This window comes from Tenrec ecaudatus, chromosome 2, assembly GCF_050624435.1.
Source record: "Tenrec ecaudatus isolate mTenEca1 chromosome 2, mTenEca1.hap1, whole genome shotgun sequence".
Lineage (NCBI taxonomy): Eukaryota > Metazoa > Chordata > Mammalia > Afrosoricida > Tenrecidae > Tenrec > Tenrec ecaudatus.
Window position 1 is genome coordinate 40,993,893 of NC_134531.1, and position 19,387 is coordinate 41,013,279.

The 19,387-nt window shown below is 44.2% G+C and overlaps 1 protein-coding gene across 2 annotated transcripts in view; it reads right to left on the reverse strand.

Moving 5' to 3' along the window:
- Positions 1-19,387, reverse strand: part of OXCT1 (3-oxoacid CoA-transferase 1) — a 172,482-nt gene that overhangs the window by 138,931 nt on the left and 14,164 nt on the right. For both annotated transcript variants that reach the window (XM_075540976.1, XM_075540975.1), the window contains exons 3-4: positions 17,847-17,937; positions 4,165-4,300 (exon numbers count right to left, since the gene is read on the reverse strand). In XM_075540976.1, coding sequence (XP_075397091.1) covers positions 4,165-4,300; positions 17,847-17,937 — 227 coding nt within the window. The remainder of the gene's footprint in view (positions 1-4,164; positions 4,301-17,846; positions 17,938-19,387) is intronic.

The following is a 19,387-nucleotide window of genomic DNA, read 5'->3' on the forward strand; positions in this document are numbered from 1 at the left end:
CCGGAAACAGTTGTAGTCTTGAAAACCCACAGGGGCAGTCTATCCTGTCCTATTGGGCCGCCATGAGTCAGAATGGACTCGATGGCCGAGAGTGAGAATCATTCAGCATTTTGTCCATAGAATGCTTCAGTGTTGAATTTGAGGCTTGACTGTTTTCTGCAGTTCTGTGGACTGAAGCATCTTCTTTCTTTTTGGTTTTCTAACTCTCGGTCTTTGCGCAGTCTCTAACTATACTTCACTATTTCTCGTGAAGCCTGCCTTTTACTTCATTATTTCTTCTTCTCACTACAACTGGTCCACATTTTGAAAGTTGCAGACTATTCTGCAACATCTATCTTGGTCGTTTCTTCCTATATTTTTCGTTTGTCATTTTCTTCCTGTATCGCTTTCTTCCCGCCCGTGTCCTAATTATTGGGTGTCGTTGCGTTGGTTCTCCCTAGCCACTCTAGGCAACAGAAGGAAACAGTCACAGCTGGTCTCACGCCCGAGCCCGTTGTTCAGCCACGTGCCAATGCACCTTGTTGAGGGCCTTCCCCTTTTTCGTTGTCCCTGCACCTTACCAAGCATGATGTCTTTCTCCGGGGGTGGGTCCTTCCTGATGACATGCCCAAAGTAGTACGTGAGACGAAGTCTCACTATTCTTGCCCTTAAGGAGCATTCTGGCTGTACTTCTCCCAAGACAGAGCTATCTGTTCTTTTGGCAGGCCGCGGCACTTTCAATAGTCGCTGCCAGCTCCACAGCTCACACGCGCTGATTGATTTAGTCAATGCCCTGCTTTCGCACACAGCGGAAGCGATTGAAACTGCTATCACTTGGGTCAGGTGCACCTCAGTGCTCAAGTAGCCTCCGTGCTTTTCCACACTTTAGAGAGGTCTTGTGACGCAGCTTTACCTGATGCAAGACGTCTTTGCTTTGCTCCTTCCAGGAGCACTGGCTGTGGATCCAAGCAAGAGGAAACCCCGGACAACTCCCATCTTTTCGACAGTTAGCATGATGTTGATGTATTGATCCAGGTGTGAGGATTTGGGTTTTCTTGACACTGAGTGGTGATCCACACTGGAGGCAGCAATCCCCGATCTTGATCAGCAAGTGCTTCAAGTCTCCTCACTTTCAGCAAGCAAGGTTGTGCCATCTGCATATCACAGGTTGTTAATAAGAAACTATAGTATATAAATAAGAATGTGGCATCAGGATTATTCTTCATATATGAAGTTTCTGATATCATTCCACCATTTATCTGGTTTTCAATCATTAGGGTTCAATATGTCAAATCTGAGCTGGAGATGGTCCATGAATTCAGGTGGGAGGTACTCCGGGTTGCACTTTGGCTGTTGTAAACTTGTTCGAATTTTCATCAGTTTCAAATAGAACTTGCATATTAGCAATTGATGGGCTGTTCTACAGCTGATCCCTGGCCTTGTTCTGACTGATGATTCGGAGCTTCTCTAGCATCTCTTTCCATGGATGCAGTCAGTTTGTTTACTATATATTCCATCTGGCAAAGTCGCATTTGCAATGGAGGAGCCCTTGAACTTGCATAATTCGACCATGCGATGCCCAGCACCACTTGTACCCCCAAAGCCTTATTTTCCAAATACTAAGCCTTCCTCTTTGTTTCCAGTTATTGCATTCCAAGAACCAGCAATCATCAATTTTTTATTGCATGTTTAATCAATTCAAGACTGCAGAAGTTGGTAAAAAAATGTTCAGTTTCGGGTTAGGAAAAAAATTCAATTTCCTCATTTTGGCATTAGTTGTTGGTGCAGAAATTTGAATAACTCATTTCAGCTGGTTGAAAGTTTCATTTAACCAAGTGAAACACTTAACTTAAAGGGAAGATTAAGAACCTGAAGGTCGCTGGGATATTCTTGGGAAAGACTTGTGACATGTAAGAAAACCTCCCAGAGGACTCGCTCTCTAGCCGCTGTAACAGAGAGGGATAGGTCTACTTTGTGTTAGGGATACAGTTTGTTATTAACAGTTTCTAAAAATTAAGTAACTGAAACAACCAAACAAATACCCCCTAGTTTAAAGTATTTTTCAATCCTGCCCTCCCTGAATACTTCACTCCTTCGTTTTCTAATTTGACAAAAGCACGAAAGCTGAGCAGTTTCGCAGGCAGGTCTTGCTCAGGACTCACTGAGCTTCTAGCCACCTTCTATGCCTTCGCCAACACCGCCCTCCCCAACTCTGAGGCTGCAAAGCAAGCTGCCAGGGTCAGGGTGTGTTTATGAGGCACCAGGTTGGAGAGCAGGACACTGGCCTGTTTGAGGGTAAAGAAAGAACATAAAGAGTGATAATGATGCGGACGTTCTCCCATGCTTATGACCTCTGACAAAATAAGACGCCATTCCAGAGAAACAAAGGGTAACTGAAAAGCTCACATTCATTAGCCCACAACCACTCAGGAGAGGATATCGTGACCTATATTGTGAAGCGTAAAAGATTTTCCCTCCAAAATACCTCAAACGGAAACTGGATAGAGACCAAGCATGGAGTGGACAAATGCTGCCGAACACCCAGGTCTAATAGTGAGAAATGTTATGAGGTCTCAAGTCAGAAAAACGATTCTCTCAAGTACATTCTTGACACTGGTTTATGTTGTTGTTGATGATGTTGTTGTTGTTGTGTAACACTGAGTCAACTGTAACTCATAGCAACCTCGTGTGACAGAGCAGAACTTCTCCGGGCAGCTTTCTTGTCTGTCTGTCGCCTTTCTGCCTGTAGATTTCCAGGTGCTCCTCGCAGTGGATGTTTGAGCTCCAAGCTTTAGGTCAGCAGGTGAGAACGTAAATCCTGCACTACCAGGGTTCCTGTAGGCTGGGAGGCCCAAAAGAAAACAAAACAAAAGAAACTCGCTGCTCTGGAGTCGATCAGATGCACAGCGACCCCATAGGACCGCGTAGGGGCACCGGTGTGGGCGTCTGAGACTGTTAACTCTACAGGAGTAGACAGCCTCATCTTTCTCTCTCTCAGCTGGTGAGGTAGAACCGCTGACCTGGTGAGCAGCCCAGCGCGCACCCACTACACGACCGGGAGCCCTTTAGATGAACATATACTGTGATTTCACTACCAAATATACAAATAAAATTTACTCAAAAGGCCTCACACAAACTCTTCACTCGGGAGCTAATATTAAAAAAACGGTGGGAGCTTGCTACTTCCGTGTCCCAAAATAAGTCCGTTGGGGCCCTGGACTCGGAGGTTAGAAGCAGAACAGCAGTGGCGCTGCTGTAACTACTACGAGCTTGACCTCCCAAAATGTAAGAGGAGAGCGAGCAAGACCTCACCAGTCACAAAAGCCTCCCTTCCAAACATTCTGTGGTCCAGAGCCTCTATCGGGGCTTTTGGAAGCATTTCAGCAACTCCTCTTGGAAACGCCCATCACAATATGCACTGTAAAGCCAAACTTTAAAACGTAGCCTGTCGCCTAGATAGTGTTACCAGAAGTATCTGCTGTCTCTGTACAGTGGCAGAAACCAACCCTCTGCGGTAGTGATAGAAGCTAGTGTCAATTCAATACAGCGTGAAGGGGTGCAGCCTAGCCTGTCAATCACGTCACAGCCTGATGCCGCCTCTTGTGGGCATGACCTTCTCATAAGGACTCTGGGGACTTCTCTCTCCTGATCCTGCCACTGGAAGAAGCAGGCTTCTCTCTTTCTGCTTCAAGTCCCTGTGGACAAGCCACATGGAGCCGCGCCGATGGCAGTCAGAGCCCTGGAGATGCGCCCACCGCCATTGGACGCACAGGACTTTCCACCCACCAGCTGGTGATCCTCCTGCATTCCACGTCATTGCATGTGCTGTGTGAGTCTGGAGAGGAATGCTGAACTTATGGGTGCATATCGATCTTATGGACTTGATCTGCACTTGGCTGTGATGTTTTATTGACGCATAGTTACTTCTTGATGGAGAATTCTCTCTTACACACATAGTGGTGTCTGCGTTGTTTCTCCAGTCAACCTGGCCTTACACACCCTCTTACAAAGCAACGGGTCTGACCTACAAACAAAATGTCCTGGTGTGCCAGCGCAGCTCCCTCGTTGCCGGATATACCTTGCACAAAGGCATTTCTAGAGAATTTTTTTGAATTCACATAAGTTAGGATTATGGTACGTAAACTAATCAAAAGTAGTTTTTCTAGCATCAGAAAATCATCTCACCTGAGGTGTCAGCTCCACTTCTAATTCACCAGCTAAGTATTGACGCTCAAATTCTGCATTTTCTCCCACATAAGAAGAAACCATGCGTTTTATCTGCTTGGATTGAAGTAAAAGGCCCAGGCCAAAGTTGTCAACCCTAGAAGGAAAATTAAGGCAGCTTACAATCAAGGAAATGAACTCTACTGTCATTTACATTTTTAAGCTTTTTACTGCGAATTAGGTGAAGATTTAGTGAGCAGATCTTAGGATTACATCGACAATTTCATACACATTCTGATTCAGCTCACCCAATGTACACTCACTCTTCCCACTTCCTCCCTGTATTTCCTAATGTACACTCACTTATCCCACTTCCTCCCTGTATTTCCTAATGTACACTCACTTATCCCACTTCCTCCCTGTATTTCCTAATGTACACTCACTCTTCCCACTTCCTCCCTGTATTTCCTAATGTACACTCACTTATCCCACTTCCTCCCTGTATTTCCTAATGTACACTCACTTATCCCACTTCCTCCCTGTATTTCCTAATGTACACTCACTTATCCCACTTCCTCCCTGTATTTCCTAATGTACACTCACTCTTCCCACTTCCTCCCTGTATTTCCTAATGTGCACTCACTCTTCCCACTTCCTCCCTGTATTTCCTAATGTACACTCACTCTTCCCACTTCCTCCCTGTATTTCCTAATGTACACTCACTTTTCCCACTTCCTCCCTGTATTTCCTAATGTACACTCACTTATCCCACTTCCTCCCTGTATTTCCTAATGTACACTCACTTATCCCTCTTCCTCCCTGTATTTCCTAATGTACATTCACTTATCCCTCTTCCTCCCTGTATTTCCTAATGTACACTCACTTATCCCTCTTCCTCCCTGTATTTCCTAATGTACACTCACTTTTCCCACTTCCTCCCTGTATTTCCTAATGTACACTCACTTTTCCCACTTCCTCCCTGTATTTCCTAATGTACACTCACTTTTCCCACTTCCTCCCTGTATTTCCTGTCTCCACGCCTCCCTCTTTCCTGAACCCTCTGAGCTTTGTCCGTGGGTAAATGCTATACTTTTGATTTAAACAGTCATCTTTCTAACATAGAGGTGAGCTCAGTCGCACATCTGAAAACTAAAGGCCATAGTCTTGAGGTCCGAGCAGTCTCTCTCTGACCAGCCAGCTTGTCTTTTTTATGGCTCTGAGTTCTGTTCTACATTTTCCCCTCACTCTTTCCAGGACCTTCTAGTGTGATCCTTTGCAAAGCGTTCGGTGGTGGAAGTAGGGCATTGCCTAGTTCTTCTGGTCTTCAGGTTGCAGAGACTGATGTTTTTGTGGTCCATGTATGTACTGGACAGGGAAGGAACCCATCGCTGTACCTTGGATTGTTACTCACGAGCTTTCAGGATCCCAGTAACTTACCCACCAAAGTAGGATGAAGAACATTGTCTTTATCAGCTATGTCAGTGCCAATCGAACTGCCTAATCCTGACCAAGGCTATTCCTGACCCTCCAGGCCCAGTGACTCATTCCTCCAGGGGTTCGGTTATATCTAACAAGTTTTCATAACGTTGTCCCCTGTATACTCCACCACATTCATGGACAGATTTGCAGCGAAAGTAAATATACATACTCGTATATAAATACCCTCTGTCAAATAGAAGTAAAATGTTACCAGTGTAGAGAAAAAAAAAAACTTCTCTAAGCATTTAACGCACACAGTATCTTAGTCCTACCTTCCACCACAAGAAACCTGTAGAGTGGCGATTGCTTTCTTATTTTACAGTCAAGGAAAGTCAAGTTCAAAAAGCATATAGTCTCGTGCAGTGAATATCAAAGCCAGTTTTTAAATCTATGTTAATGTTTCAGTCGTATCCCATACTTTTTCCTCTCTCTAATGCTTCAAACGGATCCTGGGCTAGAAGGTGAAGCTATGGATGGACCCTACACTTTGCCGAAAGCATCTTTAAATGCAATAGCAACCGCACCGTCCCAAGCAGCGTAGACGCCAAAGGGAGACGTGGCTCGAGAGCTCTTTCTGTACTAAAAAAAAAAAAAAAGTCAGGGATACTCTCCCCGAACACTGTCATAGTCCCTATTAAAATAAATGATCAGTATCTGTGAAATATGAAACCAAATTATAATAGACTATTTTATAATCAAGCATTTTTTCTGGTCCCTAACCAAGGCATAGGCCTCTTTTACCATGCCCATCACTCCATGGGGAAATGCTATCCATGTGCTGGACAAACCACTACAAAGGCCACTAACATAAGCCAGGCCTCCTGGGGACACAAGGCCTTGAACACAGCGTCGGGTACTACACCTTTGCACTTACGTATGACAACGCAGTCTCTGCACCCGCCTTTGCACCTACGTATGACAACGCAGTCTCTGCACCTGCCTTTGCACCTACGTATGACAACGCAGTCTCTGCACCCGCCTTTGCACCTACGTATGACAACGCAGTCTCTGCACCCGCCTTTGCACCTACGTATGACAACGCAGTCTCTGCACCCGCCTTTGCACCTACGTATGACAACGCAGTCTCTGCACCCGCCTTTGCACCTACGTATGACAACGCAGTCTCTGCACCCGCCTTTGCACCTACGTATGACAACGCAGTCTCTGCACCCGCCTATGCACCTACGTATGACAACGCAGTCTCTGCACCCGCCTTTGCACCTACGTATGACAACGCAGTCTCTGCACCCGCCTTTGCACCTACGTATGACAACGCAGTCTCTGCACCCGCCTTTGCACCTACGTATGACAACGCAGTCTCTGCACCCGCCTTTGCACCTACGTATGACAACGCAGTCTCTGCACCCGCCTTTGCACCTACGTATGACAACGCAGTCTCTGCACCCGCCTTTGCACCTACGTATGACAACGCAGTCTCTGCACCCGCCTTTGCACCTACGTATGACAACGCAGTCTCTGCACCCGCCTTTGCACCTACGTATGACAACGCAGTCTCTGCACCTGCCTTTGCACCTACGTATGACAACGCAGTCTCTGCACCTGCCTTTGCACTTACGTATGACAACGCAGTCTCTGCACCCGCCTTTGCACCTACGTATGACAACGCAGTCTCTGCACCTGCCTTTGCACCTACGTATGACAACGCAGTCTCTGCACCCGCCTTTGCACCTACGTATGACAACGCAGTCTCTGCACCCGCCTTTGCACCTACGTATGACAACGCAGTCTCTGCACCTGCCTTTGCACCTACGTATGACAACGCAGTCTCTGCACCCGCGGTCACTATGCTGCTCATGCTCACACTCCTCCCACATGGCCAAGCAAGTTCAATCCCTCCCCTGATTCTCGGAATGTGCCCTTGTCAAGCCTCTTACTTCCACCAGTCAGGACAGACATGGCGCATGACTCAACAGCTCAGGCCACATTCGCCAAGGCCATCTCTCCCACTCAGCATGGCTGTCAGTGAAACAGCTACGGCTGTTTCAAAAGAAAGCTAAGCCTAAATCATTTAAGTACTTTCATGAGCATGCCTTAGAATTAGAATACTGTGGAGAATTTCCCGGGACGGGAAAAACCTCTTGTCCACCAGAGGTCTCCAAATCACTAAAGCTTCAAATATGGCCACCAAATAGCAAGGACAGCAAGTACTGGAGAGTTTCTACTAGGAGGGATTATCCTGCCCTTCTTAGCAGTGAGAAATTCAACTCAAAAGCTAAGTATATACCTAAGCGTCTTAAAGTGAGTGCTCAGCAAGGTCTGCTGGCAGCCTCCCTTTACCACTGAGCAGCAGCAGGAGCTGCTTCTCTGAGCGTCACTCCTTCCCAGTGTTGCCAACATGTTTGTGTCCCTTGAAGCAACCTAGCCAAACCCCTTACCTCACTTGACCTCTGGGGGCCTTGGTAGATAGCAGACCGTGTGCACAGCTAGAACAAACACAATCAGTAGCCAAGCTCACTTTCTCTCTTCAGCCTTCTTTCCTGCTCTATTCTCTGGTGGCTCTCCTTCCCTGCCCCCACCCCACCCTGTGTACCCCACTTCCCCCATGCAATGACGCTACCAGAGGAGCAAGGATTCCCACCTACAAGCGCTTTTATTTATACTCCCCCCCAAAATTTTTGTACTTTTGTTTCATTATAATACTTTTTTTCTACTTCTCTCCCACTTCTTCCAGTGTCATCTTCTGAGCCACCGTCCTGAGAGCACGCGTTTCCTCCCAAGCCAGAGCAGGCTCACCTGTAGATTCCTGCACACCCACATTCATGCTGCGATATAACAGTATAGAATGTGCTTTAAGTCAAACTTAGTACAGAGAGGCAAGTAGCGACAGGAGGGTAGATGCCACATGGCAGATCGATAGATCACCAGGAGTCACGACACAGACGTGACCAGAGAAGATTTCCCCTTAGAATCGACAGAGAGAAAGCCTCCCTACAACTGGCACCTGAATTCAAACAACTAGCTTCCTACGCGGTGAGATAGTAAATGTGCTTCCTGAAGTCACTCACTTGTGGCACTTCTGTTACTGCAGCTCTAGATAATTCAGACGCCCTCCCTTCCTCTAAGCCTCTGCTCAAAAGTCACTTCTCTGAGCCCTACCTGATGATCTTAAATCTGCCCCTCTGCGTTCATGCTCCTACTGTTTCTTGCTCTCCTTTTTAGCTTTCCACAACACCTGTGACCATCTAACATGCTGGAAGAGTCACTTGTTATGCTTACAGTTTCTTTTTTGGGCTTTTTGTTTAATGTTAACCATTTCATATATATATATATATACATATATATATATATACACACATAAAATCATTTTATGGAGGGGCTCTTACAACTCTTGTTACAATCCACAAATCAATTGTATCCGACATATCCGCACATATATTCCACCGCTCATTTCTAGACGTTTACTTTCCATTGAGCCCTTGGGATCAGTTCCTCTTTTGTTTCCTTCCCTCCCCTCTCCCCCAGCCCTTGTGGCACCTTGATAAATTGCAGACTATTAATTATTTTCAAATCTCACACTGACCGCTGTCTCCTTTCCCCTCTGGTTTCTGTTGTTCTTCCCCTGGCTGGGGGTGTGTGGTTATGTGCCATTCATTGTGATCTGTGCCCCCCTCCCTCCCACCTTCTCCCCCTTACCCCTACCCTTGTGTTATCTCTATCCTCAATCCGGTTCCTGGGTTCCATGTGCTGTGAGTTTTATTTCTTGCCTACACCTACGGACATGCTCCCATCTTATCTCCCTCTGCCCACTAGAATAGACACCACAGGAAGGCAAGGATCTTGGAATGTTTTATTCACTGCTACACTCCAAGCACTTAAAAAACATCATGGTTCATAGTATCTTTAAATACCAATAATAGCTCCTGAAGATTTGCTTAAGCTTGCTCAACTCCAGTTTTCTTCTATCTCCAATAAAAAGTAGTGGGGTAGAGGAATCAGTGCTTGGATATTTTCTGTCTGGTCCTGCACATCCATTCTCCGATCTTCTCCTCCATCCTTCCTTGTGCAGTGGCTGGTTGGCCTAGGTACACAGAACCAAGGGTCTCACCTACTCTCCGCTTCTGCCTGGAATCTGTCAATGAAGGCATCAAGAGAACCCCCCCCCCTCCCTGTACCCACCCGCCCTTAGCTAACCCTCTCTCTAGTCTTCTCCCAGGCCCTGACAACAGCCCCCCGCGCCCTTCACTCCTTCTGGCCAATGTCTGGTGGCTACAATGCTCTTCTGTACTAACCCCATGGTCTTCACTACTCAAGTTGCTTTCCCTGAATCCTTCCTGCTCCTTTCAAAGCAGTCCCTTTGATAAATTCTCATCAAACATACAATAAATATATAATCTATATAAATATAATCTATAAAATCATAATAACAGAATAATCATGAAAGTAATTTCATTCCATTTTCTTTCAATAGTTCTATGTATCTTTAAATTCCTCAAGCCTACATGTCCAGGAAACAAGTCAGATCTAGGAAGTCATTCGTTGACTTGGAAATGTTTCTGACGACACTGGAGCGACATTTGGCTTTTCCACCCATTATACATCTAAACTTGGCTGTCTGTGTTGATCTCGGCTCTTAGAATCGTTGTGTATTTCATCTTTGCTTTGTTTCTGGCCAAGATACTGGCAGAGCAACCAACAGTGCATAAGATGGTGAGTCTAGTCTACCACCTGACCATGTACAAAGTCACAAAGCGCAGAGTGGAGAACCAAAGCCCATTTGTCGGCCACTGGAGATCCCCTCACAGAGGGGTCTAGGCGAGGAGAAGTCAGTCAGAGTGCGATGTAGCACCGATGAAGAATACAGCTTTCCCCCAGATCCTGTATACTTCCCCCCCCCCCCCCGCCCAACTACCATGATCCGAATTCTACCTTGCAAGTCTGGATAGAGCAGAGGTTGTACACTGGTGCAGATAGGAGCTGGAGGCACAGGGAATCCAGAGTGGATGATACCTTCAGGACCAGTGGGTGAGGGGAGATACTGGGAGAGTACAGAGTGAGTGGTTTGGAAAGGGGGAACTGATTACAAGGATCTACATGTGACCTCCTCCCTGGGGGACGGACAACAAAGAAAGGGGTGAAGGGAGACTCTGGATAGGGCAAGATATGACAAAATAATAATCTATAATTTACCAAGGGCTCATAAGGGAGGGGGTAGCAGGAAGGGAAGGGAAAGAAAAGAGGACCTGATGCAAAAGGCTTAAGTGGAGAGCAAATGCTTTGAAAATGATTAGGGCAAAGAATGTACAGATGTGCTTTATACAATTGATGTATGTATATGTATGGATTTTGATAAGAGTTGTATGAGCCCCTAATAAAATGTTTTTAAAAAAAAAGATATAGCATCTGGGGTATTAAAGGCTTGAAGGTAAACAAGCGGCCATCTAGCTCAGAAGCAACAAAGCCCACATGGAAGAAGCACACCAGCCTGTGTAATCATGAGGTGTTGAGGAATCAGGTATCAGGTATCAAAGAACAAAAAAATCTTATCTCAGTGAATGAGGGGGAGTGCAGAGTGGAGACCCAAAGCCCATTTGTAGGCCACTGGACACCCCTTATGGAAGGGTCTCAGGGAGGAGATGAAGCCAGTCAGGGTGCAGTGTAGCAACGATGAAAAATACAACTCTCTCTAGTTCCTAAATGCTCCCCCCACCCCCATCACTATCCTGGTCCCAATTCTACCTTGCAAGTCTGGCTAGACCAGAGAATGTACACTGGTACAAATAGGAGCTGGAAACACAGGGAATCCAGGGCAGATGATCCCTTCAGGACCAGTGGTGTGAGTAACGATACTGTTAGGGTAGAGGAAGGGTGGGTTGGAAAGGGGGAACCGATTACAAGGAACATGTGACCTCCTCCCTGGGGGGCGGACAACAGAAAAGTGGGTGAAGGGAGACATTGGGCAGGGCAAGATATGACAAAATAATAATTTACAAATTATCAAGGGTTCATGAGGGAGGGGGGAGGGAGAGGGAAACATGAGGAGCTGATGCCAGGGGCTTAGGTGGAGAGCAAATGTTTTCAGAATGATGAGGGCAATGAATGCACAAATGTGCTTGACACAATTGATGTGTGTATGGATAAGAGTTATACGATCCCCTAATTAAAAAAAAAGAAATTATAAACTTAAAAATAAGTCCGTATGGAACTGTAAAATGATGCAAACACTATAGAAAATGATAATGGCACTGTCTAAAAAAAGTCATAAAATAGAAATATCACTTGGTTCAGCAACAAGCAGTAGGTATATACCATAGAAAAACAGAGCTCAGACACAGAAGTGTATGCACACCCATGTTCATCACAGCATCATTCCCAACAGCAAAAAGATGAGAACAACCTAAAGGCCCATCAGTGGAAGGATGGCACACCCCGGCCAAAGGAACACTAGCCAGTGTTAAAGAACGCACTGAATCTGTGAAGAGCCTCACCAAATGGATGAAACTGTAGAACATTACGCTGGGTCAAAATTAGTCCATCACACACACACACACACACAAAGAAATATTGTATTAATTTACTGTAACATGTAAAGAAATGTCTTCACATTAACAGAAACATGATTTGATAGTTACCCAAGGTGGAAGGGGAAGGCATGTCGGTTCTGGGCTAGAAGGTAGAAATGCATCCGCCTGTATGTAAGGGACGGTAATGTATATTAAGAGGGAGATCAGCAAAAAATGAAAGCAAATGAAGACACGGAGAAGAGCAAGAGTTAAAGGAAAAAGAGATACATATTGTTATATCCACAAATATATATACATCAATTTGCTAGAAAATATTTGTACATGAGTATTTACACTGACTGCAAAGCAAATATATCCATGGATAGGGGGTCCAAGCAAAGTTATGAAAACTTCTTGGGCATAACTGAGTTATTGGACCTGACTCAAGGGATATTTGGGTCAATTAGCACAACTGTCTGGGGGCAATATTCTAAATCCCATATTGCTGAGTAGAGACTGGGGTCTAAAAGCCCTCCCTGTCGGGAGGATGGAAAAGAGATAAAATTGGAAAGCACATGGAAAGAACTGATCCAATGAACTCATGATCCTGAGGCAGAAGAACCACATGGTATCCGGCTACTACTACTCACTTCTCTGAAAGGGATTCCAGGAGATGAAGTGGAAGACTAAGGTGCAAGACTCAAAATATAAAAACCTGGCGGACTGGTTCAATAGAGACTTTGACCCTTAGTGACTGAGGGAGTTAGTTCATTGTGCCAACCTGGCCGATAAACACATGTGGGGTTAAATGAAGGAGGGCTAAATGGCTCGGTGAGCCTCGCCTTTCTAGTTCTCAGCTCTCTTGCTTTCTGATGGTCAGACCAGGGTGCAGCTGCCTTAGCCAGTTCCCTGCTTCAGCTGGCAAGGCTGACTTCCTGCAAGACATCCCCGAGAAGCCGCATGGACCTACCCCGATGCAGCCCTGGGTGGTGGAGCAGTCGTGTGGAGACCCCTGCCAGCACTGAGACGCTTACACATCCACTGATTCGGCTTTCCTCCTGCAGTTGGCGTCATAGTGTGTGTTTTGTGAGATGGAGGAGTTGTTGTGGATTGGTGTTGGACATATGGGTTAATGTTGGACTTGTGGGCTTGGGCAGCACTGGGTTGGGGTGTTTTCTTGATGCGCAGAACTCTCTCTTATACATGAGTTTCTGTGGATTTGTTTCTCTAAAGTACCCACACTAACAGTTACCCTTCCAATCTGGAAATTAGCTCGCCGTAACGGCTCTGTTCTCAATTGTACAACAATGGGCAAACATATTGGGGGAAGGATGAGACTAGTGAAGTATGCACAATTTAGAATAATCAGCCACTAAAGGTCAACAACGCACCATTTCCAGGGACAAATCTCAGACAAGCTAGGAAAGGAAGAGGAGTGGAAACAGGAAGCACAGGGAGGAAGTGGAACAAGTTGGGTCCCATCGTGGGGACTGCAATCAATAGCATGATATAAAATGATATGACTTATTAAATAGAAAATTGCTCTGTGGAAACCTCCACCCATTTTACGATTAAAAAGTTGGAGGGGGTAAAAAAGGTAGTCTAAGTCCTGTCAGAAGAGTAGGAGCAAAACTAACACAACATTATTGATTCTTTTCCTTAGCCCTTGACTTATTTGTCTGGCATTTAATGAGGAACTTCTGGTTGATACAAGCTTCTAATTCCCATGTCAAAGTCCTCCAAAAAAATCAATGAAAGACGTGTTTGCAGTTATCCTACTTCCCTTACGAACCCATTATCAAAATACTGAGTCAACGGAATGAGCTTAAACAAAGACTTATCTTATCCAGGCTAACTGTTTAAACTCCGCACTGAGGGAGGAGCTCATGGCAATTGAAAAGAGACTTATAATTGAGTCAATTCTGACTCACATGAAAATCCCATGCGTATCAGAGTAGCACTGTGTTCCCTAGGGCTTTTAATGGCAGATGAAAGTAGGCTGTCAGATCTTTCTTCCAAAGGACCGCTTCATAGACTCAACTCTGACCTCTTGATTAGAAGCTGAATGCATTAATCATTTGCAAACCTATCAATACTTTTTTCTCTCAAGGCACCAAGGAGCCCTAAGCTTTGAAAAACTTTATATTCAGGCATATCAATCCATACCAAGAGATCTTTCTAAGTGAGAAAGAAGAGTATTAGTTCTAATTCCAAACTCTCTCATCTACTCAATAATTCAGATCATCTCAATGATTCTCCAATAAGCATCTCATAAGTTTCCCCCATTTATCTAATGCTAAAGGCTGAAACAAGTGCCTTCTGCCTATAGAGCTCTAGATTTAAACTTTTCCTGTTTCAGAGAAGTGTGGAGACGGCTAACTGCAAAGTCAGTTGTTCAAAACCTCCAGTGGCTCTGCAGGAATAGGATTAAGCTGTCTGCTCCCATAAAAGTTTACAGCTTCAGGCGCTATACAGAGCAGGTAAGAGTCAGAACTGACTTAATGACAGCGGGTTTGGGGGAGGAGGGGTGGCGCAGGGTATGAAAGAGAATCAGTGGGTCCTGGTGGCATAGGGAGTTATACACCAAAACATTAACCACATAGTCAGCTGTTCAAACCATTCAGTTGCTCCAAGAGAGAAAGGGGAAGTTTTGTACTCTGGTGAAAACTTACGGTATTGGAAATACACACGCTACCCTATAAACTCATTATGAGTCAGAATTGACTCAATAGCAGTGGGTTTTTGGTTTTTTATTGAAGAGAATCAGGGTCAATACTTGCAAAGTGCCTTTGGTATGTTCAGTGGAATATGTATCAGCAACTACTAGGCAGCCACAGCATCCTTTGGAAGGAGTCAAATATCTGGCAAATCAACAAATTATTAATAATCAAACTTTTTAATAACTACAAAGTCAGGTCAAAAGGCATACATGTTTTGAGTATCAAGTAATTGTGAACAAAATATTTCATCCTTTATAAGTAAGTTTTCTTTGTTAAATAAGGGACCCAGAATAAATGATCCCTGGAATCCCATCCATGTATCTCTCAGTGATTCTGAGATTCTTAAAATGTGCACAGAAGGGAATACACAACAAATGCAAGTGATGATTGGTATAGGAAAAATTGTATTATATTTTGTTGTTGTTGTTCTACAATCTTTTTGAAGTCACCTTATCTGGATCAAAGATGATGCATATAATTCGGCACATAAAGACTGAAGGAATTCAGAGGTGGCAAAATCAATAAGGCAGAGAACTCAAGCCCTCCCTCAATGCAAGAACACGTTGTTCTAATAACCTGGCATTCTGTGATGCTCACCTTCCTGACACAATCGCTGAAGACAATATGGGTGCATAAGTAAATGTAGTGAAGAAATCTGATGGTGCCTATCTATTAAAAGATTTAGAGTCTGAGGTCTTAAAGGCTTGAAGTTAAACAAGCACCCATCTAGCTGAGAAGAAACAAGCCCACATGGAAGAAGCACACCCACCTGTGTGATCATGCGGTGTCAATAGGCTCAGCTATCAGCCATCAGAAGACCCCAAACAAACAAATATATTGATGCAAATGATGAGGGTCAGAGAGGCGACCCAACACCCATCTGTAGACAATTGGACATTCCCTCACAGAAGGGTCACAAGGAAGGACTGAATCAGCCAGGGAACAGCAATGCACCGATGGAACACACAACATTCCTCTCTAGTTCTTTAACGCTTTCTCCCCCACTCCCCTGCCCGACTATCACAACCCCAGTTCTACCTTCCAAATCTGGCTAGACCAGAGCATGTACACTGGTACAGATCAGAGCTGGAAACACAGGGAATCCAGATAAACCCGTCAGGAACACAAATGGGGGTAGCAATACCATGAGGGTAGGGGGAAGGTGGGGGAAGAAGGGGGAGAAACACAAGGAACTAATCACCTATAACCCCCACCCCCACCCCAAGGGAACGCACAGCAGAAACATGGGTAAGGGAGCTAGTGTACAGTGTAAGATTTGAAAATAAAATTTATAATTGATCAGGGATCCATGAGGGCGGGGAGGGAGGGATAACGAGAGGAGCTGATTCCAAGGACTCAAGCAGACAGAAAATGTCTTGAAAATGATGACGGCAACAAATGTGCAAATGTGTTTGATATAATTGATGTGTGAATTGCTATAAGAGCTGTAAGAGCCCCCCCCCAGTAAAATGACTTAGTAATTTTTTAAAAAGGGTTAGAGAAGATTTATATTTAGAGAAGGCTTCTGTGAGAAGATGAATCTTGAATTCATCATGAAAAAGAGTAGTACAGGTTCACCTGCGTTCATCCAAAGGGTATGTTCAGATCTTGCCCCCGGGTGCTTGTGAGTGTGATTTAATTGGAGACAGAGCTTTACGAACATAACGAGTCAACCATGAGGTCATAGAGCACGCCCTAACCCCATATAGCCAGTGTCCACACAAGAAGAGAAGCAAAGGCAGAAGGACACAGGGAAGAGGTCATGTGAAGATGAAGGCACACTGGAATGAATGCCTGAGACTGGCGGAGGCTGGAAGAGACAAGGAAGAATTTTCTTCCAGAGCCTTAAAAGTAAACAAGGCCTGCAGACATGTCTATCTTAATTCAGCCTTCTAGCCTCTCAATTGTGAGAGCAAACATTTCTGTTTGTGTTTTATTTTTTAAATAAAAATAAATCTATTTTTTTATTTTTACTTTTGCTGAATGATTGATGATTGACTGTTGTGCACAAGCTTTTCCTACAAGAACTAAGCATATTGTAACATGCTTGCTGTTCTTTTTGGGGGGGTTTGCCATTCTTCAAGTGTGATGTCCTATTGTTGACCACTCTTGCACATGGGCCTCCTGTCTTAAGTGCTGACTACACATCTGCTTCCTTCTATCAAGATAAGCAACTTTATGATGAATGGCATTTCTTTTTATATAATCTAGAGTCACCGCACACACCAGTAGGAAATATCAATCGCTAAAGAGAGCAATCAGATTTGCTGAAGTTGAGGGTCAGTGGAAAACCCTCGATAAGATGGTCCGCCACAATCAGATGGTCTCAACAATGGGCTCAAACCTATCAAGAACCATAGAGCTAGCTTAGGATCAGACAACATTTCATACTAGCATATCATGAATCAGCAAACACTATTGAAAGTACCATTATAGGAACAGATAGATCTGTCTTGGAAGCAATACAACCAGAACATGCCTTGGAGGCAAGGAAGGAGAAACTTCATCTCATGCACTCTGGACATGTTATCAGGAGAGATAATTCCAGGTTGCTTTATAAACAAAGGGATAATGATCTATAACAAAATATAACACTAAAGGATGATTCTAAATTTTAACTCTTAATGTTCCATTTGAAATTATAGATGTAAATAGTTGAGTATGTCAACCTGAATATCAGTCGAGGCATCTAATTTTACCACAAAAAAGCATTAAAAAATGTGCTAAAAAACTCAGCTTACACACGAGTACATACAGTATTCATATTTAGGAATACATTTCAGATTTCAAAAAATAAGCACATCAGGTTACAGGGATATAAAATCATACTGGTTTACTTTACTTAATATTATGAAGGATTATATTTAAAATATTTGAATAATGTAACGCTGACTTTAAATCTTGTTAAATACGTCTGGCTTCCGAAGCTTGGGACACTGTTCCTATAAAGGGGAGAAATTCCTATTTCATTGATACACTTTGTTTAAATATTATCAAGAAGGATCACTTCTTTCGAGCCAAGCACTGGTAAATGCACACTTACCCTGCGTTGTTGCTGACTGCAATGAGCCCTTTCACGCCCGTCTTCAGCAAAGCTCCTATGAGGTTCTCTGGAATGCCACACAGCCCAAAACCTACGAGCCCAAAAGACAGACTATTTCAGAAAACACGTGTGTTCTTCTTTTTGATAGAAAACAAAGAAATAGATTAATCAAGCAAATGACTAGATCTAGTAAGCATAAACCAAAGATAACCTCATCAACGCACTAAATGGTCTTACCAAAACAAACTAAACTCACTGCCATTGAGTCCATTCTGACTCGTGGCAACCCTCTGGAGCAAGGCAAACTGCCCCTGTGGGTTTCTGAGACTAATTCTTTGCAGTAGTAGAAAGCCTCCTCTTTCTGTCTCAGAGCCACTGGTGGTTTCAAACTGCTGATCTTGAGGTTAGCAGCATGCGGCATGAAACCACTACACCACCAGGAGCGCCTACTGTTGTATCTAAACGTCTGGCACTATTAATACACCACACATCACTGCCAAGTCTTTGAATTTTAGCAATCCAAGTGCGATCAGTTTATATGGCTACCCATTGTTCATCTTGTACTTAAACATCTCCCTCTTATTATCTCAGGTTATAGTTCAAATGCTCCTGTAGAGAGTGTCTTGGGAACCCACCAGTGCAGTTCTACACTGTCCTGTGGGGTTGCTATGAAGCAAAATTGGGCTGGTGGCAGTAAGAGTGGGAGTTATACCGTATACACTTGAGTATAACTTGACCCGAATATCAGTCGAGGCACCTAATTTTACTACAAAAACTGCATTAAAAATGTGCTGGAAAACTTGGCTTGTACATGAGTATACATGGTAACAACCCTTACATGGTTTACTTTCTCAACCACTTGTGTCCATGCCAAAGTAGATGTTGCAGAACCAGAAGCCTGAGCCAATTCCTTTCACTCTTTTGCATCTTATTCATTTCCTCAAATATGAGTAGTGCTGGGTTTAAAGTGAGCATTCAATGGCATCTTTTGAATAAATAAGTGGATATCAGCCCTGAAAATAATCCTTGAACATCGTGACCAAGGTTAGAAAACCAAAACCATTTTAAGAACAGGCAGCAAGTGTAATAAGTGTCAGTGGGTGGGCCCAAAGTACATTATAAAAAAGAAAGGTGGGTGGGGGTTAACAGTAAGACTTGGGGGATCAACACCAGGCAGAGGCATATGAGCAGTAGCTAGGGATGGATGTGATCAGTACAAACATTTTTTTTTTAATTTTAAGGGAAAAAAAATTTCCAAGGCTTTCCCAAAGCTACTGATAAAGACATCACCATAGAGGTGTTTTCTATTTGTTGGTTGATTTTTAATTTTTGAAACTTCAGCTTTTCAAAATAATACTGCCCTTGAGTCCACTCTGACTCATAACAACCTTCCAGGGCAGGACCGAACTGCCCCGGTGGGTTTCTGACACTCTCTTTCCAGGAGTAGAAAGCCTCATCTTTTGCCCGAGGACAGCTGGTGGTTTCGAACTACTAACCTGGCAGTTAGCAGAAGCCAGAAAAGAAATAAACATTATGTGCTA